Source organism: Tachypleus tridentatus, chromosome 13, assembly GCF_004210375.1.
Source record: "Tachypleus tridentatus isolate NWPU-2018 chromosome 13, ASM421037v1, whole genome shotgun sequence".
Classification (NCBI taxonomy): Eukaryota; Metazoa; Arthropoda; class Merostomata; order Xiphosura; family Limulidae; genus Tachypleus; species Tachypleus tridentatus.
Window position 1 is genome coordinate 112,298,358 of NC_134837.1, and position 25,804 is coordinate 112,324,161.

Sequence of the window (25,804 nt, forward strand, 5' to 3'; positions counted from 1 at the left end):
TGAAAAACTGCCCCTCCCCGAGTCTCGATTTCAATACAATTGAGCAGTTCTGGATTTTGATAGATCAAACACTTAACAAATTAAACATTACTTCAAATGAAACTTGATAGGAGTGTAGTAGAGACATTTGAGGTAACATCCCAAAGGACACTTTGACTAAATATGTTACAATAATAAGTGAAATATTGTCTACAGTTATCAAAACAAAATGGGGACACACACACGAAATATTAACCGTTTTCTGAACTCAAGCGCTTCCACTGAGTTTCTGTTGTACTAAATGTGAAGATTAATAAACTTCCACTGAGTTTCTGTTGTACTAAATGTGAAGATTAATAAACTTCCACTGAGTTTCTGTTGTACTAAATGTGAAGATTAATAAACTTTTGATGTTTCACCTGTGATTTCACGTCCATTGTTCTTTTCCTAAAATCTAATTTTCACTTTGGCACCCTGCTGTATAACCCGAGTTTTTCTACCTATAAAACTGCGATTTGTTTAGCAAGTGCAATGAATAAATGTGGAAACTTAAAAGATAAACATGTCATTCATTTTCATTTTGAAAGAGCATTAGTTTGTACTAAATATTTGCATACAGCTGAATACGTACATAACAAAGAAGTTGAATATATCTACATGAACATCGAAAGAGGAAACTTTAATGCAATACGTGGGTTTAGCGGAAGTCTTAACCCACCCTTCTTCCTTCAACACTAGCGTAGGGTTAATTCACTGCATTGCATGGCTTAGTGAAAGATGTTTTCTCTCTCTCTCTCAAAGGATCAGTGTTTCGGTGCCTTCGTGTGGACAGAAGTCGCAGAATGAGTCAGTGTGACGTGTCTAAGTTAATAAGCCTAACTGACTAAACTAGCTGTTGAGTTGGAAGATTAGCTTAGAGTTCGCCAAATATTGATGTGAGCTCCATCAGATCTGGTAACAAAGGGTCGCCTGGGGTTTACAAGCTGGACTGATAAATCAGCCAATAGAGGTCTACAATACAAGTTGCTACATTTTTAATTCCATCACCGAAATATCAAATATTTTAGTTATCAATCATTATGTAACATATATATAGTATAGGCTTTTAATTATTTTAATAAAAACTTAACCAAGGCGTTTCATTTATCATTAATATATATTTTTTGTTTTAGACTAAGAATATAAAATAGATTAAAGAATAGAATATAAAACAGAATATATAATATAAAAGAATAAACCTCAAAAACTTTACTGAGAAGTTTATTTTGACTGAAATAACATGTGTTTAGATCTGACTGGAATAGCTTGTGTTTAGATGTTAGACTGGAATAACTTGTGTTTAGATGTTGACGGAAATAACCTGTGTTTAGATGTTAGACTGGAATAACTTGTGTTTAGATGTTGACGGAAATAACCTGTGTTTAGATGTTAGACTGGAATAACTTGTGTTTAGACCTGACTGGAATAACCTGTGTTTACATGTTAGACTGAAATAACCTGCGCTTAGAGGTTGAATGAAATAACTTGTGTTTAGATGTTGACTGGAATAACTTGTGTTTAGATGTTGACTGAAATAACTTGTTTAGATGTTGACTGAAATAGCCTGTTTTAGATGTTGACTGGAATAACCCGTGTTTAAATCTGACTCTAATAACTTGTGTTTAGATCTGACTGAAATAACCTATGTTTAGACCCGATTGAAATAACCTGTGTTTAAATCTGACTTTAATAACACGTATTTCGATTTCACAAACAACAATTGTTCAAAGCAGTTAAAGTCAGCTTTAAACACAGGTTACTAAAGTCAGATCTAAACACGTATTACTAAAGTGATGTCCAAACACGGGTTATTAAGGACGATATGAACTTTTAATTTAAAAGTTAAATAATAATAAAAACTAGAGGGCACTTTAGTAGAGATCTACTACTACCTCCGCTACGCAGCGCTGATCTCATTCCGCTCTCAAAAAAAATATGAAAAATGTGTCAGTATGTCTGTCACTGTGAACGGACACAGACCATTTCTGTCAGGGCAACAAAAATATTATTCTACGTATGTCCACCAAGGTTCATCAAAATCAGATTTTCTTCTTTTAAGTTATTGAGCAAACATTTTAAAAAAATCGGTCCTCATGTTAACAGGTAGAGATGTTGTTGTTTTTTATATCTTGTTGTGACATAGACTCTCTTAGTCACTTCTAAGTGGGGTCATAGTCCAAATGCGTCCCAGCTTTCTTTCAAATCCTTTTAGCCATTTTTCAGAAATATTTCCGAGAAACACACGCGAGAGAGAAATCATAATTTCCGTCTACCTTTGGTGGTAATAGTGGTATTTTAAATTTATTTAATGTTAGACTTGGAACAAAAGTTTCACCAGTAAAGAACATATGGATCTTTCTTATTTTCTCCATATCATTATAAATTACATATTTGGATAACACCTCAAGAACACCCCAGACAAGTGAGTGTAGCACCTTAATTCACTTCAAAAGTCGTATTAATTCTAGGATGTTTCACTTCAGTGTTAACACTTACTCTTCACACTTTTGTAAATATTTTATTACATTACATCTGACCGTCCATTGTTATGTTATATTCCATACACCGTCATCAGGTTAAAAAGAACGCATGCATCTTATGACCAGATTATTGAGTCTGTGACTTTAAACCAGAAGATCTTTAAGTGCAACTAATACAAGCGTTTATTTTTCAGAGAAGAACAGATTCATTGAGTGTTCTCTTTTATCCCTCATAATTAATGGAACAACGAACTTATCAAGACGCCGGAAGCTCCAGTGGTATCTCGTAAAAACTGATTTAAGCCTATTTCAGTTCCAGGTGCATATATGAGTGAAGTATTTCTTTCTCGTTTACTCAAAACTGTTTAGTGCTTTTGTGATGATAAAATAAAAGACAGTTAACGTAACACATAAACAGGAAGTATAAAAATATTAAAGCCACCCGAGAGCTCATCAAAGAGCTAATTCTTTTATCAATAAGTACAGTAATGCTTAGTATGTAGGGATGGGCCGAGAAAAAAAAATGGCTGTCGTATTCAATCTATTACTCTATGGTGCTTATAAATAATCGTTAAAGTTGAGTTGCAGCCTTATTTCAACACCTAATTGTGAGATTCCCAGTATCGTTGAAAAGTGTTTCTAAAATGGAAAACTGGCTAAAGAACCAAAGTAATTATCTATCTTTCTTCATTTTCCGCACTTGCCAAAAAAAAAAAAATGTGTGAAGTTTTCGTAATATCGTTAGATAGACTGAGAAACATTTTAAGGGTAACTGTGAACAGACTGCGTTAGTGCTTAATGTAAGCTAAGAAACAAAATAACAACTTAACACTAGTGTAGACGATGTTATAATTTCTCTTGAAGCTAGTTTTTTTACAAATCTTTATTCTTTCTACAAAAAGCTCAACTATAGGGTGAAACAGGAATTACCAGCCAATAATAAATGAACATGCAAAAACCTCAATGCTTTGTACACTATACAATCCATGACTTTAGGGAGCCAACCCCTATTTTATGTGTAAAATAAAGGCGTTAAAAAAATCAATACACATAATATCAGATTTTTATAAAAACTTTCATCAAATACATTAACTTTCAGTAAGGGAAGAAAATGTCTCAAACAAAAGTGATAAAAAACATTTTGTAAATATGAAAGGATACATGAAAGGTAGCGCCTAAAAGAATGCAAATATGAATGCAGAAATAATACAGCTATACAGTTTTTTCATATGTTCTTTCCTCACTCAAGTTTCTTCAACATTCAGTCCCAAGAATATTGCTTAATAATCTATTGTATTATATGATAATATCAATACCTGAAGTCATTCTACAAGTGTAATAAAGAAACTAACAAAATTGGTATGATATTAACAATATGTATCACAATTAAATTGTAAATATAAATCATATGTCACTTATCTACCCATATGAAGGAAATTGTTTTAAAAAAGATGGAAAATAACTAATAAAAACTAAAACATTACATATTATGTAGAAATGACAAAAAATGCAAAAACATGTAAGAAATCAATAAAAAACGCAAAAATAAATAAACAACTTTTAAATAACCACATGAGAGACAGTAGTTTACAAGGATAACTGTTATCCACAACTACTTGCTAAATAACCACATAAGAGACAGTTGTTTACAAGGATAACTTTTATCTCCAACTAAGTGTTAAATAACCACATGAGAGACAGTTGTTTACAAGGATAACTTTTATCTCCAACTAAAGGTTAAATAACGACATGAGAGACAGTTGTTTACAAGAATAACTTTTATCCCCAACTAAGTGTTAAATAACCACATGAGAGACAGTTGTTTACAAGGATAACTTTATTGTTAAATAACGACATGAGAGACAGTTGTTTACAACTAAAGGTTAAATAACCACATGAGAGACAGTTGTTTACAAGGATAACTTTTATCCACAACTAAGTGTTAAATAACCACATGAGAGACAGTTGTTTACAAGGATAACTTTTATTCACAACTAAATGTTAAACTTCTTTCATATGTGTGGATTTAGACTTAAAAAAGATATTTAAAGTGAATAGTAAAATCTTGTAGGACTGGCTCAGTGACTATTTATATGGAGATTATTTTATGGTTTTGTTTATCCATTCTTTCCTTGTTCATGTACTTTTTCACACTGCCATCCTTACACCACATGTAAAAGTATATTGTTAAAGTATACATTGAATTTGAAAAATACACTGAAAGATATTTAATTATAATTTAACTTAAGAACATTGTTACTATCGACATTCGCCTACAATTTCCTAGGAAGACTTACAGAGAAAGAAATGTGAAACTCAGAAAATATACAGTGAATACTTCATTCGGTATCACATAAATATATAGTGAATACTTCATTCGGTATCACATAAATATATAGTGAATACTTCATTCGGTATCACATAAATATATAGTGAATACTTCATTCTGTATCACATAAATGTACAGTGAATACTTCATTCGATTCTGTATTGTCAAACAATTCTAGCGTAAAAGATTGTTGTCTTAAGAGCTAGTTTCTGTAAAGTAAGGTACTCTTTCTAGAGTATGTATAGGTTCCATTCTCTAACATGTTACTCCTGGCCCATTAGACACAAAATGGAGCTACATATAAAATAATGTTAATTGACTGTAATAACTGGGTATCACGTAAGAGACATCAACGACATTTCTCGGTGCCCTCTACTTTTATGAAAAAACTAAAACCACAAAGCCTAATTGTAATTTATTACTCTTATTTATACAAAAGTATAAGGGACAAATAGTAATGGTAGAAATTCATATCGCCAGATAATATTTATATCTGTTCAGATGTATGATAACATTGTTGTTTGTTCAACTGTATGATAACATTGTTCTCTGTTCATGTGTATGATAACATTGTTGTTTGTTCAGATTTATGATAGCATTTTGTCTGATCAGATATATGATGACGTTGTTTGTTCAGATGTATGATAGCATTTTGTCTGTTCAAATGTATGATAACATTGTTATGTGTTCAGATGTATCATAACTTTCTTATTTCTTCAGATGTATGATAGTAATCTTATAAATGTTCAGTTGTATGATAATATTGTTGTCTCTTCAGGTGCCCCCCAGTGGCACAGTGGTATGTCTGTGGACTTACACACTAAAAACCAGGTTTCGATACCCGTGGTGGGCAGAGCACAGATAGCCCATTGAGTAGCTTTGTGCTTAATTCTAAACAAACAAACAAACAAACCCTTCAGGTGTATCATAGCATCGTCTTGTGTTGAGATGTATGATAACATTGATGGTTGTTCAAATATATGATAACATGTTGTCTGTTCAGACGTAAGATAACATTGTTGTCTTTTCAGATGTATTATAACATTCTTGTCTGTTCAGTTGTATGACAATATTGTTATGTGTTCAGGTGTATGATAATATTCTTGTCTCTTCAGGTGCATGATTACATTTTTGTCTGTTCAGATGTATCATAGCACTGTGATCTGTTCAGGTGTATGAGAGCATTATTGTCTGTTCAGTTGTAAGATGACCTTGTTATGTTTTCAGATGTATTATAACATTATAGTCTCTTCAGATGTATGAAAACGTTGTTACGTGTTCAGATATATTATAACATTGTTGTCTGTTCAGATATATGACAACATTGTTCTTTGTTCACATTTTGATAGCATTGTTATCTGTTCAGGTGTATGTTGACATTGTGTTTTGTTTAGATTATGATAACATTTTTATCTGTTCAAATGTATGATAGCATTGTTATCTATGTAGATTTATGATAACATTGTTGTCTCTTCAGATGTTTTATCACATTCGAGTCTGTTCAGATGTATGATAACATTGTTGTATGTTCTTGGTATGATTACATTGTTATGCGCTCAGGTGTATGATAGCATTGTTATCTGTTCAGACGTATAAAAGCATTGTTATCTGCTCAGATGTATGAAAACATTGTTATGTTTTCAGATGTATGATAACATTGTTGTTTGTTCAAGTATATGATAACATTATTGTTTGTTCAGGTGTATGATAACATTGTTGTTTGTTCAAGTATATGATAACATTATTGTTTGTTCAGGTGTATGATAACATTGTTGTCAGTTCAGATGTATGATAACATTGTTGTCAGTTCAGATGTATGATAACATTGTTTTTTGTTCATATATATATATGAAACGGGAAGTTGTCTTGATGAATAGTGTTGCTGAGATTTCAAAGCTATACGAGATAGATTCTTGCACAAACATTCTTATTACAGTTATTGTTTTTCGTACGTTTTTCGGCAAGGGAGACAAAAGTACCCTTAAGGGTGACTGTGCTCTCTGTTTAGTGTTCTGAGAAAGTGTTGTTACCTAATGACAGCACTGTTTGTCCAGAGTTGTACGAAACATACTATACACATAAAAGTCGTCTTGCGTTTTGTATGTTCTTGTATCGAAACCCGATTTTTAGCGTTGTAAGTCCGCAGACATACGCCTATTACACTGGATGGCACGCATCGTATGTCTTATACTTAGAAAACCATAAACCTCAATGTGTACTTTGCATTCTTATTGATCAAGTACAAACACTTTTTTTTTCTTATTTAAAACCGAATCTCATAACAAAAGATCTTTGGAAACGTAAAGGAAGAAAAAATAATAATCTAAAAATGATATTTGAACCACTTTCCGGAATAAATATTTTAAAAATTTATTATAAAAATACACTAAAATTTTAAAGACGATCCTCTAATCGTAAAGAAACAAAATTATAATTTCTACTGAGAAGTAATTACACATTTTTGCTCTTATTAGTATAATAAATGTGTTGTCTTAACAGAAGGTAAGACTACGTACTGATAGCATGCGTCTGGTTCGTCGTTGTTACTTTTCGTATATTATTAAGCGTCCAAATGAAATCTGTTTTTTCAAGTTAACCACTGGTCATCGTTGCTTAAGGGAACTAGAACTGTATTTTTTATGCTTGTTTCATTTTTCTCACTCCGAGTGATTAGAGATTTTCTTTTTTTTTAAAGTGGTCTGCACTCTAAATGATAACCTATAACGTACATGTACGTTGTTGTTTTTTTAGGGCTCTGAGACTGCTCTGATTGAATAAGATGTCTGAATGATTAACATATATATGTACTCTAAATTATTTCCCCTGATAGCTAGAGGAACACTTTCTCTGAAGAATCAGTGCATGGAAGCTTGCTTAGTCCTTCGTATATTTCCTTAGTTCTTTATTTAGCTCTATATTTTCCTTTTACCTACGTTATCCTGCTCAACTGCTTAAAGATTTTTGTAGGACGTTTTAACCAGTACATTTTCTTATATCAGCCGTTAGGGTTCATTAGTGATACAAAAGCGTTTCTATTGGAGTCTTTAGATCTGCTGGTATTTTGTTTAAAGGATTCGCTTTACAATAAGTTTGATGGCATTATGTGTTTGTTTTGTTTTGTGTAATCTGCAAGTTTCATTTCTAACACTTTAAAAATTACACTTAATATACAAAAATGAAATTTAGTGGATGTAAATAACCAAACACATTCTTACTTTGGAAAGGTTAGATTAACCCCTGTTTTACGACTTCAAAAACTGCAACTATTATAGAGAAAACCAAATTTAGTGAACATAAATAGGCGAATTTCAGAAGCTACTCGTTCTATTTTAAACTACACTATCGTGTTATCTACTCCAGACGTTAAGAATTTCACATCAGTCTGTTGTTTTTAAGAATTTCTCAAAGAGCTACACAAGAATTGTTTGCGCAGAACCTTCCCTGTTACTGAAATAATAGATTAGATGGAAAGCATCTAGTCAACACCACCCACCGCCAACTCTTAGACTACCTTTAGCTTATCAAATGGTGGTATTCAACCGTCGTTTTCACCATAAATATAACGCATCTACAGTTCCAAAGTACGAAGCGAGTTTTCGCGACAGTGGAACGCTAGCCGGCTATACACGGCCCCTTCAGTTCGTAGCAACATTTTTATAACCCAGCGTGAAATTAACAAAAACAAAATTATATTTTGTGATTGAAAATCTTGTTATGTAGTGACATATTTTAGTACATTCATTAAAATACATCCAAGTTTAATAAAACCTTCAGGACATGTAATTAGATGCCTTCTTCGGGACGATATGAGTTTCAACACCAGAAATTCTCTTTCTAACAGAGACTTCAAGCAGTAACTTTTTATCACACAAAATAACTGATTTGATAAGAAACAAATTTTGAAAAACCCTCACCTGCGTATCGTTCCATTGTATCGTAAGATTGTAGCCTGGGAGAATAAAAGAGCGTTCGTTAACATGTTTCAGGGCTATTCTAACTGCTGGAATCACGCCCCTTCCAACTGCGCCTTCAGTCAGGTTAGCGGAAACTGGAAAAAACCTCCAATTTGTAGTTCTGTTCGTTTGGCAACACATAATACGAGGAGTGTCAGCCAAAGTTTAACACATAGAACGTAACGGTTGCTCTTCTCGTCAAGTAAAACGTTAACTAACATGGTACCTGAAGACGCTGGTAACCTGGTAACGTTCACTTCTAGCCCGCTTGATTTAAAAGAAGTCCATGTCAATTTTAAGCCATCTTTTTGTGATTTTACCCCCACTCACTTCCCAGTTTTTCGTCCATATTCGAAGCCTTATTGTCGAGCAGTGTACAATTTCAAAATGTTAACGACTGCACATCGAGTTCAGCCCCGCAAGCAGTTCTGTGGAATTGTTCTCTCCGGTTCTATCTTTACGTAAGATTCCACTCTTTTCTTATCTGTTCGTAAGTACTGCTCCACTATTTAACTTCGTTCAGTTTCATATTCCTCCCTTAACGTCTCTTCTTTGACTGTTCCATAACCACAGGAAACAACAGTCACCACCAAACTGGGTTTCGTCAGGCGGCTTTGTAAGTTAAGTTCCTAGAGGTCGCGGCGGTCTAGACGATCGTTAATAGGTTCAAGTTGCCATCAAACAGCATGACATATATTTGATGGGTAAAGATATGACTTAATCAGTACACAGAAAAAAAATGAGGACTGAATATCTTTATAAATCACATGCTTGAAATGATATAAAGTTAGTTGTATATCTGTGTAAATCATAAGATTGAGTGATATAAAGTTAGTTGTATATCTGTTTAAATCATAAGATTGAGTGATATAAAGTTAGTTGTATATCTATTTAAATCATAAGACTGAGTGATATAAAGTTAGTTGGATATCTATTTAAATGATAAGATTGAGTGATATAAAGTTAGTTAGATATCTGTGTAAATCATAAGATTAAGTGATATAAAGTTTGTTAGATATCTGTATAAATCATAACATTGAGTGATATAAAGTTAGTTGGATATCTGTATAAATCACGTGCTTGAAGTGATATAAAGTTAGTTGGGTATCTGTATAAATCACGTGCTTGAAGTGGTATAAAGTTAGTTGGATATCTGTATAAATCACTGGTTTACGTAGCTTTGTGCTTAACCACAAACCAATTAACACAGGGTCAGTCGTTTGGTAGCTTTGTCATTAACTACAAACCAACTAACATAAAGTCAGTCGTTTCTATTGCTTTGTGGTTAACCACAAACCAACTAACATAAGATCAGTTGTCTACTTCAGTGTGAGCCAACGTAAGTCACATAATGAACATAGTCAATACAGAATATAAATAGTTTTCTTCATTATGAGTTTATTTACTACATCACAGATCTAAACACTTTCACACTTCGAATTGTAATCAAATCCACCAGAAGTTTTGTTGGGTCAATAACATGTCACGTAGTTAACACAGTCGCTATACGATATAAACAACTTTCTTATCCAGTCTTACATATTCCATTTATTCTAACGTTATATAGTCTTAACAGAGCAAGTATTTATATCGAATATTATAGATTTAAAACTTTCTTCAGATTATATTCCAACTTATCTTAAATTATCCTTCCTTTTCTTAGAACTGGTCATCTTCGGTTTGTTTTCTTCATAAGCTCTCTTTCAACTCTAGCTGCTGGACAGACTCACTTTAGCAAGATTACATTAAATACACTATTGAATTAGAGTTTGTCCAGTAGCACGAGAGATCACATAAGCTTTGCTTTTATTCTTACGACAACTAGCCAGAACTCACCACTAAATCAGATGTAAGTTTATAGGAGTTTCTGTAACGTGCAATATTGCTTCAATTAACATAGTATATATTTTATATATTTAATCCTAACCCTCTACCAAGTCAGCTGTTCTTAGGTTTACGGCCGACAACACCGCCAGTAGTGAGGATATTTAATTTATGAAGCTTTTAGTGATTTGTCTGTTATTTATAATTAATACTAATTATTATTATCAATCATAATTTTATTGAAGATGTTAAGCAACTGTTTTGGTAAAAGTTATTATATGTTATTGTTACTTAACCGTACATCTAATTACTGACATATTTTTCACCAGACTGTACTCTGAAAAAATGGTAACACAAATGGAGCCGTAATTCTATAACTTAGAACAAGAATGAATCACTATTAAAGATTTCCTATAATAATACCTTGATGGATAGCAAATCCTCTAGCCTATCGTTTAGTGATACTAATGATATCTTATATGTTAACGTTACTTTCATCTAGCAAATACATAGTCACCGATTACTAATATATAGTCACAGCAATCAATAAATTGGACTTTACGATTCCCAATAATGGGATTATCTGTCACAGCGTCTCCTGCAGTTGAAAGAGCAAAATGAAAGAGCAAAAATTTCTCAAAGACAAATCTTGGCTCGAACTTTAGATACTCCAGTCTCAGATGTCACGCTAACTACTAGAGCCCTCCTAACCTTTATGCACAAGCCAATCGTTTCATTGAGTCCAATGAAACAATAACATTATCTCACCAAAATAACCATATACCTTTATCTTCTGTTATATACACTGGAAACGTTAACACTACGTTGTTGTTTATTATTAGCTAGCCACTAATTTCATTGAGTTAAATGGAACAATAACATTATCTCACCAAAATAACCATATACCTTTATCTTGTGTTACATACACTGTAAAAATTAACACCACGTTCTTGTTTATTATTAGCTAGCCACTAATTTCATTGAGTTAAATGGAACAATAACATTATCTCACCAAAATAACCATATACCTTTATCTTGTGTTACATACACTGTAAACATTAACACCATGTTGTTGTTTATTATTAGCTAGCCAATAATTTCATTGCTATAAGTAAAATTTAAATAGCGTCATAAAAAATTTGTCTGCTCTGTTTTTAGGCGCACGATTCTACAATTGGTAGTCTGCACTGTAACCACGGAGACGTGGAAAGCATGGAAAACTCCAAATTTGGCGTTATAATCCGTCAATGTTACCCTGCACCACTTTGTGAGCAGTTAGGAAAACATCTGTTTCCAATACGGTGCTAATCTACTCTTATTTATAACAAAATAAAAATAAAACATTTTACTTTCCACGTAGGCGTCAAAAGTGATTAATTGAAGTTCGATGAAAGCAAAAAAAAAATCACTTTGTCCAGATAGTCAAACATAAAATTTTTCGAACTTAAATTATGAACTGTCTTTTAAACTTGTCCCTCTGAAAACCCGTTTTCTTTCCCTGACGGTTTAGCCATAAGTCTAAAAGCTTATAACGCTAAAAAACGGGGTTTCGATACCATGATGAGCACAGAGCAGGTAACCCTTGTGTAGCTTGGCAATGAAAACAAAATTGAAACCTATTCCTTGTTTTGATTAACTAAAAACAGTCGCTTTAGGGCATTATAAAAATGGCAATCAATTCTTTTCCGTGGTTGGTGGTCTTAAGATTTTAATAACATGTTAATAATATGCTACTTTCCCTCTGGTCAGTAGTTTAAAATTAAAATTAAGAACAAGGGCCTTAATAATTCTGTCATAAACTACAAATATTCTCTTAAAACATTCCTGTAAGTGAAAATAAACCCTGAACCTGAGGTGTCAACCAAGGAACTGTGGTTCACAGGATCAACGCTGGATCAAAGAGTACAAACTATTCCTCACTGATAAGGATTCTTAGTTAGTCTATCAAACTGTCTACAACTTTAAGTCGTTGTAGTCAGTGATCAGTGGGTGTAGAAATATGCCTACTGCATCACGTGGATGTAGGCATTAACTGTACAAAAAGTCCTACTGTTTGCCCCCCCCCCAAAGGCTAAGCGGTATGTGTAGCTTTGTACTTAATTCAAAACAACAACAACCTACTGATTGTTTGGAGTTAAGTACAAAGCTACACAATGGGACATCTGTACTGTGTCCAATACAGGTACGTAACCCAAGATTTTAGTGTTATTAAACCTTCAGTGTCACTAGGTCTAGACAACTTTTGAAAGTAGATGTTGTCAACTGAAAGACATCGATTTATGTTGATCTAGTCTCACACAGCTATAAACCATTCTCTTTCTATCCATTATTAACTTACTATTAAGAAAATATTTAGATCTAAATTTAATGCAAGTTATGTCTTATTTTCTTTCTATATTGTTTAAAATATCTATGTAATCAGCATTAAAGTCTACCCAAAAAATTTAAAGTACAACCTAAATGACAAATAAATAGATAACACATTTTTATGATTACAACAAAAATACTTCTCCCATTGTATTTCTGCAAATGAAAATCGTATTACGTATAACTACTCTATAAATGCTCGAAACACAATAGCACGTGATAAGGTTTATAACAGGTAAAGTCCCTTTCTGTTTAAGTGCTAGCAGTAATGACTGATTTCCATCAGTTTTAGTTTGTTGGTAGTCTCTCAACATTGTCACTTAAAGTTTTATCTCATTATAAGAACTTGGAAAGACAATACTGTGAGAAACAAATATCACCGCAAGATAACTTAATATTTATAATTTAAACTCGTTCTTCATCAGTAACTGGATTTTATCAAGGTTTCTTTCTTTATAGAGCGTTAAATTTGGCGATAAAAAGATATTTTAAAATGACAGAAATATGAAAGTTTCATTAAATACTATCTATACAGTTATAAACATAAAGACACATTTAAATTACAAATATACCACAGTAATCGGGACTGTAGCAAAATGGTTGGTACAGCAGTTCTTTTATGGTTAGCAACTGGCATGTTTATCTCAAATGTTCCCTACCCTACCAGTGCCACAGCAGAACATCTAAAGACTTACAGTGGTAGGCTGAGAACTATTGAACTACGTTAGAACGGCAACATTGTCAACCACTTGAACTACGTTAGAACAGTAAAAATGTCAACAACTTGAACTACGTTAGAACAGTAGCAATGTCAGTCTATTGAACTACGTTAAAACAAGTAGCAATGTCAATCTATTGAACTATGTTAAAACAGTAGCATTGTCAACCATTTGAACTACGTTAGAACCCTAACATTTTCTATCTGTAAAAACAGCTGGTTTGGGTTGAGAAAATCTTTTATGTAGAGGATCGAACTACGTTTCGACCTTCTACATTTTTCTATACAAGTGGGTTTTCTCGTCATCACTGATTATTGTCTATCTATTGAACTACGTTAGAACAGTAACATTGTCAATCTATTGAACTACGTTAGAACAGTAACATTGTCAATCTATTGAACTACGTTAGAACAGTAAAGTAACAATATCAATCTATTGAACTACGTTAGAACAGTAACAATGTCTATCCATTGAACTACGTTAGAACAGTAACATTGTCAATCTATTGAACTACGTTAGAACAGTAACAATATCAATCTATTGAACTACGTTAGAACAGTAACAGTGTCAATCTATTGAACTACGTTAGAACAGTAACAATGTCAATCCATTGAACTACGTTAGAACAGTAACAATGTCAATCTATTGAACTAAGTTAAAAAAGTAGCAATGTCAATATAATGAACTACGTTAAAACAGTAAAAATGTCAATCTATTGAACTACGTTAGAACAGTAGCAATGTCAATTTATTGAACTAGGTTAGAACAGTAACAATGTCAATCTATTGAACTACGTTAAAACAGTAGCAATGTCAATATAATGAACTACGTTAGAACAGTAAAGTAACAATATCAATCTATTGAACTACGTTAGAACAGTAACAGTATCAATCTATTGAACTACGTTAGAACAGTAACAATGTCAATCCATTGAACTACGTTAGAACAGTAACAATGTCAATCTATTGAACTACGTTAAAACAGTAAAAATGTCAATCTATTGAACTACGTTAGAACAGTAACAATGTCAATCTATTGAACTACGTTAGAACAGTAACAATATCAATCTATTGAACTACGTTAGCACAATAAAGTAACAATTAATCATCCAAATATTCTCTACAACAGAAGTGTAATTGATGATTGACGGACTGATGTCAATCGTCTAGTTAAAGACAGAGTAGGTTTTATTTTTAACTTGCAAACTTTCGTTTCGTCACACCGTAAGATTGATTGAAAATTAAGTACAGAAACAGTTACTTGTTTTCATTTACTCTTAAATATATCTGTGTTCATACTTACATATAAAATATATTTTGTAATGCCCCCATCCTCCAACACTCCTCTACTTTAGCAGTAAATGTGTTGATTTATAAAGCTAAACCTGGGTCACAATATTTGTAATGGGTACAGTACAAATAGCCCATTCCATGCGCTTATGAACAGAGAAACAAAAAGAAAGTTCTCGTGCATTCTGATATATTAAAAGAAAACACAGTATAAAGAGTAACCAAAAGAAGCATTGTAACATGTTTCTATTTTGTTCAATGTACATTTAAACTTTCGGTAGATTTTAGCTAATCAACGGCTCTCATAAAATTATTTGATTAATTTTAAATACCAAATAAACTAAAGATACAGTTAAGAAGTCGTTATTTTCAGTAATACATTGTACAGGTATTTCGTAAATTGATTATTAAAAGTTCTTCACAAGACACAATTCGTAAGTCATGGAAAGGATAAGGTAAAAATACAGTTTTTCATACTTTGTGGTACAGCAAAGCCACACTGGAGGGGCTGTTGTGTTTACTAGGAGAAACGAGCAACAATTTTAACATTGTAAGTCCATAAACTTACTCGTAACATGAATATTATATGTTATTTCTAATGTTTTATAGAATCTGTCAATTGGATGTTTGTTTGTTTTTTTTAATTTCGTGCAAAGCTACAGGAGGGCTATCTACGCTAGCCATTCCTAATTTAGCAGTGTAAGACTAGAGGGAAGGCAGCTAGTCATCGCCACCCATCGCCAACTCTTGAGCTATTCTTTTACCAACGAATAGTGGGACTGACCGTCACATTATAACGTCTGCACGGCTAAACGAGTGAGCATGTTTGGGGCGACGGGGATTCAAACCCGCGATCCTCTGATTACGAGTCGAACGTCTTAACCTACCTGACCATGCCGGGCCAATCTATTGGATGAGTAAACCTGAAAGCTTATGACGCCAAAAGCAGGATTTCGATACACGTGATGATCACAACCCAGATACCCCATCGTATAACCTTGAAATAAACGTATAAGATGACACTGGAATCATTATACATAATAGTTTGAAATATTGTTTCGTTTTATTAGTTTAATTTATTATTAGGTTTTTATGAAATTCCTTTTGATTTTGATATATAAATCTCTTACTAATCATTATATTTGGATGCTGAATTAGTTTGATAACTTTCAACATCTCGTAACTATCATATGTAAGGTTTGATCCTTACGATTCCCTCATCCCAGATTCAGTTCAACAACAAAAAAGGTTTTGTTTCTCTTGTTCCTTTGTTTGTATTGCAAAGAAACAGATAGAAAAACTGAACAAATAAAGTGTGTTAAGAAAACCATAAACTGGTTTCCTTAGAATACAACACCATATATCGAAACAGTCAGCTTGACCTCAAACGATATTGATCGACCGATCTGGGCATGCGTTGTTGAAAGTGAGATTTTCGTTGTTACGTAATTTATCTGAAATTAAATGCAAAGAATTAAAAAGTAAAACTTTATATAAACTACGAAGATCATAAATCTCTGACAATAAAAAAATGTTATTTGTTCGCCTGAACGCTATCTTCTACATACAGGGTTCAAAATCCCAATAATAAACACCACAATATTCACTTCACAATAATAGACACCACAATGTTAACCACTACAACATTAAACTTTACAATATCAAACATTACAATATTAAACCCTACAATATTAAACACCACAATCTTAAACACTACAATATTAAACATCACAACGTTAAATACTACAAAATTAAACGCCACAATGTTAAACACTACAATATTAAACACCACAATGTTAAACTTCACAAAAATAAACACCATAATGTTAAACTCTACAATATTAAACACCAAAATGTTAAACACTATAATATTAAACCCTACATTATTAAACACTACAATATTAAACACCACAATATTAAACACCACAATATTAAACTTCACAATATTAAACACCATATTAAAACACTTCACAAACCCTAATAAACACCACAATATTAAACAATCTAAACACCACAATATTAAACTTCAATAATAGACAATATCTACAATATTAAAGCATATCGAGCATTACAATATTAAACCCACAATATTAAACACCACAATGTTAAACACTACAAAATTAAACGCCACAATGTTAAACACTACAATATTAAACTCCGTAATGTTAAACACCATTACGGTTCAAAAATTTCTATCCTTCGTTTTGAAGTGCGAACGACCCAAAAGAAAAGCAATCAGCTGACAATAACTTTATCAAAAATGGCTACAATTAACGGAATATTGTGTTGTACTGGCATCTACAACTGAAAGAACGAAGCGTATTTGGTATTAAAACAACATGAATCTGGGATCCAGTCCGATACATTCACCCAGAGAGCAGCGTTTCCCATACTTTTGTCATCCACAACCCTGCCCCCTAGTGGCTCAGCAGTATGTCTGCGGTCTTACAACGCTAAAACCTGGTTTCGATACCCGTGGTGGGCAGAGCACAAATAGCTCTTTGACTAGCTTTGTGCTTAATTCAAAACAACAATCCACAACCCAACTCTCTTTAATAAATATGGTTTATTATGCACCCTTTTGTTTTCTTAGAATGAAAGAGAAATCGATTTAAATGGCAAAAATATAACACACGTTAATAAGTGTTGTGGTAATTACTTACTACTTTCAGTAAGAGAAAATGTATTAAGGCACATAATTTTGCGGGTTTTTTCCCTTTTACTCTCACCCTAATCGCTTGTGGCCCAAGAGATAATTTTTGTTTCCCCACACACTTTGATACGCTGTCTTAAGGCATAGTGTACATTCATGCAAAGTAATCACGACAGTAAAAAAAAAAAAAAAAGGACTTGTGTTATTTATCTAGGGTGATTTGAAGTCTGCGTTTCGAAACCTCGTGTAAAAAGTAACTTCGTAAAGATGATGCGCATTGTAATACATAAAGCAAAATCGACCGTTCAAACTTACGCAATACGATTTATATTGTTTGTTTGCTTTATAATGGTGCACAATTAACTGTTCGTGTTATGGACAAAGTTTAGAGAAAAGAATAAATTGACACGTCTATTACAAACCTTTTCAATATTTTGAGCGACGTTTCGGCCACACGCCTTTCGTCCTGCAGCAAAAATCGTGTTAACACGTGGTAGACGTGCCAGTTTACTATCTTATATCAAAGCTTTTCTTCTCACGTCTTACCGAGCAACACTCGTTCGAGAATATTTTGACATGGCTACTGCAGAAATCGAACCCTGCAGTTCACTTTTCACTTTTTATTTTGTTTTTAATATCTGATAATATGTTATGTGTTTGTAATATTTCATTTTGTCAAATCCTTCATTGTTCTATATTTTCCATATTTTCATCTTTACAATTAAAAAAGAAATAAATATTATTTTTATGTTTGTGAAACAAAAGTGAAAATTACTTTTGTTTAGCGTTCACTTTGAACGCCATCTATTAATCATAACTAATAATAGTACTCACCGATCTTTTTCTTTGATTGCAGACGAAAAACTAAAACAATACAGATGCCGCTAACGCCTATCGTCGGCACTCAACGTTACTACATGGTCTTTATAAGTGGTTTTTCTTCTTTTATATAAACAAAAGTTTTCCTTTTTCATTGATGTAGGACGTTTGAGTTCAAGAGTAAAGATCAATCTATCTAATTGTATTAGGAGTATTACTGTAAATTAACAGGGTAAAGTGGTATTTCCTACCAAGTAACTGCTGCCATCTACTGATGGTATTATAAAGTATTTTCAACACCTTCTTTTTAAAAAAAACAAAAAAACATTCCCTTTCCACTACGTTTATCATACTTTGATAATGACATGAAATTCTGCAATGTTCTACCGAAAATTTAGTATGGTCCACCATCAATATTTTGTTTTACTTATGCTTATAAATCGTTCTTTGTTTACCTGTTAGTAAGATGACAGTAATTTGAAGGTCCTCTGTAACTATTACATGTTTTTAATGATAATTGGAATGTCTCTCACCGATGTGTTATCGTATTTTGGTAACAGTGCTGAGAATATATGTTTCAACTGGTCCCTATTAGGTCAAGCATAAGTTTATGGGTTCACAACGCTGAAATTTGAGGTTCGATTACCCACGATGGGCAGAGCACAAATAACCCATTACGTAGCTTTGTCCTAGAACAAACTATTCTTCAACTAATGGTCTGGCATGGCCAAGCGCGTAAGGCGTGCGACTCGTAATCCGAGGATCGCGGGTTCGCGCCCGCGTCGCGCTAAACATGCTCGCCCTCCCAGCCGTGGGGGCGTATAATGTGACGGTCAATCCCACTATTCGTTGGTAAAAGAGTAGCCCAAGAGTTGGCGGTGGGTGGTGATGATTAGCTACCTTCCATCTAGTCTTACACTGCTAAATTAGGGACGGCTAGCACAGATAGCCCTCGAGTAGCTTTGTGCGAAATTCCAAAACACAAACACACTCTTCAACTAATCAACACACGTGTGTGAAAACCCATTTGAAAAATTATTCTTACGGAAAATAAACATAGTAGCCTCCAACCCATATTAACGCTTGCTGCTGTGTTATATGTACGGTTATATTTAGTTGTCCTCTACTCTCCATAACTATCCTATATTTATAGAGGACTAGAAAATACGTAATACTGATATTACGTATTTAATCTTCTGAGTGATTCAGGATAAATTGTGTTGAAAATACTAATATTAAATATGAAGCCCAGTCTTTGATTCAACGGGTCAGTGTTATGGCATTATGTAACGTATCTTTGTAGCACATCTGCGCCAAAATATATATAATATGTACAACAACACGATAAATAGAAATAAGCCCCCACTCTGATATTCTGAGGATATAACACTAAAAGTTAGGTTTAGAAATCAATGGTGTACAGAACATAGTTCTTCATTCTTTAGTTATGCGCTTAACAACAAACCCACAAACAAAAGATGAGAAGGAATATTCACTGATTGAAATGGACTGTTATAATTGGGAAATAACCAATCATAATGTTAATATAGTAAACTAGATTATTTTTAACGTGGATTCAATTACCTGAGAATAGTAATTGAACATCAGTAGAAGTAACAATTTTGTTAAAAATAAAAACACTAATTTACTAATAACATAGAGAATTAAAATTAATTCAACGGTGAGGCTGCAAATCGGTAAGAAATATATTTCTTACAAATGTTTCAAACTGGATTCCACCCTTTCTCACCAGTGGCTGAGAGGTAATTCTAGTGCAAACTGGATTCCATCTTTTCTCATCAGAGACTCAGTGGTAATTCTAGTACAAATTGGAGTCCCAAATTTAACATTATGAGATTCCAAGCTTACCATTTATTCGACAAGGAGGAAGACAAAGTACACTCTAAAATCAGTCCCGTACACCTCCAAATAACTCAGTGCCTCCTTCTATTTACAGGGATTAGTTTTTAATTGTCTTCTTAAAAAAAAAAAAAAAAAAGCATTTTGAATCTGCACTGATGTTGTTCAACCTTTGTACATTGTATCAAACGATCAGGCCAGGTGGTCAAAGAAATCTTTCGGGGGCTAGGTGTTATCTCTGTTATCTCTTAGGTAGCTGTTATCAGTCATAAAAATCAGTACACCTAAAGATGTCCACTGGTAAGTTTACTAATTTACGGTGTTAAATATCCGGGGTATGATTTCTGCAGTCAGTTCATTGTGTAGTTTTGCACTGGAAAAACTACCACACCAGAAAATACACACTATTTCTTTATAACATTTACGATAATAAAAAACTTATTAGATGTTCGAACTTTCAGCTAAAAACCGGTGAGACCGTTAAGATATATATTAAGTTAAAATGGGCCACATAATAATGAATGACTGCAGGTAATGTAACATAGAGAGAATGGTTGTTTGAAGTGATTTTAAAACTTTGAAACAGCAGATGATAAAATATTAAAATTATATCGTCTCGAAGACGATCAGCGTTAATTATCTACTTGTCCTAAATTTTGTAAAGAAGAGGAATACACTGAAGAAACAGACACGTATGAACACCGCTAGTGTTTGGTGTTATCTGAAAATGAACTGAAAAGTTCAGTTGCTATAAATCATAGAAAACGTAGTAAAAACAAATTATATTTGACGCCAAGAATAAAATGAGTAACGGTGTTTGTGTCACAAAAGGCTTAAATTATAAGCAATCAAGTTAGTTGAGTTCCAATATTAATATGTTAAGACGTTTATAAAGTTTTTGTCCAAAGTTGCTATTTAAATCATTTGAACGTTTAAGCAAAAATAAGATATTGCATTATGTAAAAGAACCAGCTACGTAATGTCAATCGAACCACGTATTTTAGTGTTGAAAGTAGGTAAACTTACTGCTGGTTCCTCAGAGAACACGAAAATTGTCCATCATTTAAACAGAATCATCTTTCTTGTTCTTTAAACGTTGTCAAAAAGATTTGTTTGTATTGCCAATGTTGTTACTGCCACTTCGAACTCTAACACAATCAAGGCAATTTCTCCTTCTCTTCAAAATACACAGTACTTCTTGAATGCTTTAACGGCCTTTTAGCTACTTAGGGTTCCACCCACCTAAGACTAGTATAAGCCTTAAACTCTTGGTAACTTATATGACAGAAAGGCAATTATTCGCATAATTATCATACCTGCCACGAGAGGTGTTACACCTCCCACCTACTAATAGAGTTAAATCCTTAATTTCATGTGCGTGGGTAAAGAGAAAAAACTGTTCCTATGCGTCCCTGGTTAGCTAACAAGTTCACAAGGAGGTTGTTTGATGTAAAACCTTAATTACGGCCCAGATTAGATAAATAGCTTTTTGTTTGTAAACCTACGTATCAATCTGCTAAATAACTAGTACCGTTTCGAAAACTACTTCAGTTTGACTCTCATTTCTCTCTAACGTTTATATTTCCAAAGTATATAATAATAACGAAAACAGAACTAATTTTCCTCTTTACATTTAGTCACATTTTTGTACCAGAAGAACATGAAGCTATAAACAGCCTAAGTACACACTTTATAACTAAGTACCAAGTCTTACTCCCATTTAGCAATACGTTTCTATCACACTTTATAGCTAAGGTACCAAGTCTCACTGCCTAATAGTCTCATAAATTTTTTCTACAAAATGTAAGGTTAGGGTTGCGGAAGATTTACTTCCAAAATGGCGCACGATGAAACTAATTCTGCTTTCATCACGTGACTACATACCCTCTGAATATCTAACTTAAGCTCGGAGATAATTAGAATATTTGTTTGTTCATTCACTGAACGACTCTTTAATTATGCAATAATCTAAACGGTTGAGTTAGTGACCCTGAAGACTCGGGCTTTGTAACTTCTAATTTTGAAGTACGAATTACAGAGAGAAGGCAACTGGTCGGCAGTATCCGATGCCTAAGACAGCTGTAACTTAAGTAGCAAGACTGACTGTCATTCTTATACCACATCCGAAGCTAAGAGTGCGAAGATTGTTGGTACGTCTTCGACTAGAACCAAAATCTGATGCACTAATGATTAGCTCTTGCTTGGTCCAAATTCAAGTATGTTTATACCTTACAGTTTGAAATATTACTCATTTTAAAGCTCACATGATTTTAAATATGCGAAGAATAGAACTCAAACCATACATTTCAGACTCTGAAAGGAATGACCCTCAGTAAGTCAACTTACAAAACTAAAAGTCGAGTGTGTGTGTGTTTTTTTATAACAAAGTCACATCGGGCTATCTACTGTGCCTACCGAGGGGAATCGAACGCCTGATTTTAGTGTTGTAAATCCGTAGACTTACCACTGTACTAGCGGGAGGCAAAAAGTCGAGTAAAAAAAGAGCAAATAGCTTATTCCACAACTTTATATCTAAACAAACGTAAAGGAATATTATTTAATCACCAGTAATTTTGAATATGGGATAAGACATACCTATAAAATAACCAACCCAGCCGTATTTCGTGGTATACTGATAGAAATTTCGCAATATAACGCAATAACAAAAAACTGATAAATATTTATTTACAAATAGGCCTAAGAGAAATCAAACTCGGATGTTCGTGGCGTCAGCTTCATACTGAACCATTTCTCTTAACCCCACATTTATATTACCCCATACAGTTTCATTTATCATAGTTCAGACTTTCGATATGAGTAAAAAAATGTCCCTGGATTAAATAAGATTGATTTGTCTTTGTAAAAACACGACAATTTTATATTTTGAAAATTTGCACATCTCTGACAGTGAACTAAATCCCTAAGTTAGGCCTAACTTATAGTTCCGATTTTAAATCAATATCACTTCATTCATCTTGCTTTTTATGTTTTGATTTCAAGATTTTTCTTCTTCTTACAAACTTATAATCCTCAAAGCACAAATAAAATTCGAGCATCAGTTTTTGTTTCTGTTTCCATTCCGAAGGCTCATGTTGCGTTCAGGTTATGGTGTATTATTATTTCTCCGAAGGCAACAGCCTAACTCAGGGTTTCCCAAACTTTGCCAATCGACGAAACCTCTTTAACTTCTTTACCGTATTGGCGTACCATCTGCTGTTAAAAGTATTTTTTATCGCGTGTAACTGGTGTAATATGTGCGTAATCCACTACCTTTACAACATGATTCAAGTTTAGGAAAATAACAATTAAGAGAGATTTAAACATGAAAAATTAAGATAAACCTTACGGCCAACTTAAATGTGAAAGATGGCACTAATTTGCTGAAATATTCTTGCGAATTTCTGGGTCAATGTTTAACACTTTCAAATGGAGACACAGTTCCACATCTCTCATTTCTATACTTCGATTTTATAAAACACGTTGATAAAAACCTCACTCACATAAATTTGATGTATTAATTACTAGAGAGCTCCAGGAAGCTACAGAGCACAGTTTGAAGCCTCTGACTCAACTTAGAATAGATTTACACTTTATCTTATCTTATTATCAGGTAAAATCACAGACATAAAACACTAAAACTGATACCCCACCATGGAAATCACAGAAAGATTATATATCTTCGTTGAAGAAATATCACTTTCTGTAACATACAGACAATCCTTTGAGATAATCAACGAATATTGCAGCACGTTTCACTGTTTAATAAACAGTACTGTAGAATGTACTACTGTTTAATAAAGTTTGCTTGTTTGTAGCTAAGCACAAAGCTACATGAGTATTGAAACCTGGTTTCTAGTGTCTTAAATTAGGAGACATACTGCTGCTCCACTAAAGGGCATTCAATAAAGTCCACAGTGTTATGTTACACAGTTAAATAAACGGTATTATAGAATGTACCACTGTTTAATAAAGAATGTTTCATTGTTTAACCAGTTATATTCAGATAATTTGTTCTAGGATCACAGCATGAATTTATTTTTAAAACTGTATTACTAATGAAAAGTTCTGTACCATTATTCACAGAACTCAAATTTTTCTCATTTAACTGTTAAATTGTTTCAAATTATTCAAGAAATTTTCAGCACAGAATTCCCACTAGATAATACTTTTGTCACTAAATTAAACACTTCCACAGTGGTTCAGCAGGAAGTTAAGGCCTCACAAAGCTAAAATCCAGGATAGAATTTCTCCTCTTGGATAGAACTCAAACAGCCTATTATGTATCTTTGTGCTAAAACAAACATAATTTGTTTACCATAACACAAACATACAATCACAGTAAAACTTTCGACAATGTAAACAATCACTAATGATATACGCACAAGTGACATAGTTTTTCTGAAACACATTTCAATTTAACAGCAAAATATGAGCACATCCTACAAGCATTGTTTTTGTCCATTGACAAAATATTTTCCCTTCCCGATACCCTTCCTATTTTACTCTGTATTAAAATCAACTAAAGCACTATCTCTTGTCTGTTAACAAGACTAACTCTACTAACATGAACTAAAGCAGTATCTCTTGTCTGTTAACAGAGTATCTTCACTTCCTGTTATCCTTCCTATCTTATACTGTACTAACATGAATTACAGCACTATCTCTTATCTGTTAATAGAGTATCTTCACTTCCTGTTATTCTTCCTATCTTATACCGTACTAACATGAACTAAAGCACTATCTCTTGTCTGTTAACAGAGTATCTTCACTTCCTGTTATCCTTCCTATCTTATACTGTACTAACATGAACTAAAGCACTATCTCTTATCTGTTAATAGAGTATCTTCACTTCCTGTTATCCTTCCTATCTTATACTGTACTAACATGAACTAAAGCACTATCTCTTATCTGTTAATAGAGTATCTTCACTTCCTGTTATTCTTCCTATCTTATACTGTACTAACATGAACTAAAGCACTATCTCTTGTCTGTTAATAGAGTATCTTCACTTCCTCATATCTTTCCTATCTTATTCTTTTTTAGCATTAGTGAAAAACAAACATCCTGTCTGTTGACAATAATTTGCCACTCGTCTGGAACTTAGTTCTAAATTATGAAGTGTTATGACTGGTTGATGGAGCATCCTGTAAATAACCACACTGATTTCTTTATAAAATTACATTTTAGTAATTATAAAATTATTGCCTTTGTAGGTTCACTGTTTACATAATATCCCAACTACCCATCCTTAAAAAATAGTTGCCAAGGAACAGATGTGCAGAGTATAATATTTTAAACAGAAGTGCATTTAATGAAACAGTGGCAAGTTTGTACCTTTAACAGTGTATAATAAATGTAACAATGTTCCGGAACCAGCACATACATGTATATATAAGTTTATGAAACAATTCTGTCTCCCTCTAATATTAATAACCCTGTTACAGCAGATATTGAAAGTTTTTATTTATAAAAAGTAACCTGAGAAATGTTGTT

General features: G+C 33.1%; 1 protein-coding gene across 2 annotated transcripts in view; it reads right to left on the reverse strand.

Annotated features, from left to right (window-relative positions):
* LOC143238610 (gamma-aminobutyric acid type B receptor subunit 2-like) overlaps nt 1–9,460 on the reverse strand; it is a 149,922-nt gene extending 140,462 nt beyond the window's left edge. For both annotated transcript variants that reach the window (XR_013020667.1, XM_076478981.1), the window contains exon 1: nt 8,742–9,460. Coding sequence is in view for 1 of the 2 variants with exons in the window: in XM_076478981.1 (XP_076335096.1) it covers nt 8,742–8,921 (180 nt within the window). In the remaining variant the exon portion in view is untranslated. The remainder of the gene's footprint in view (nt 1–8,741) is intronic.
* Nucleotides 9,461–25,804: the final 16,344 nt, after the last annotated feature.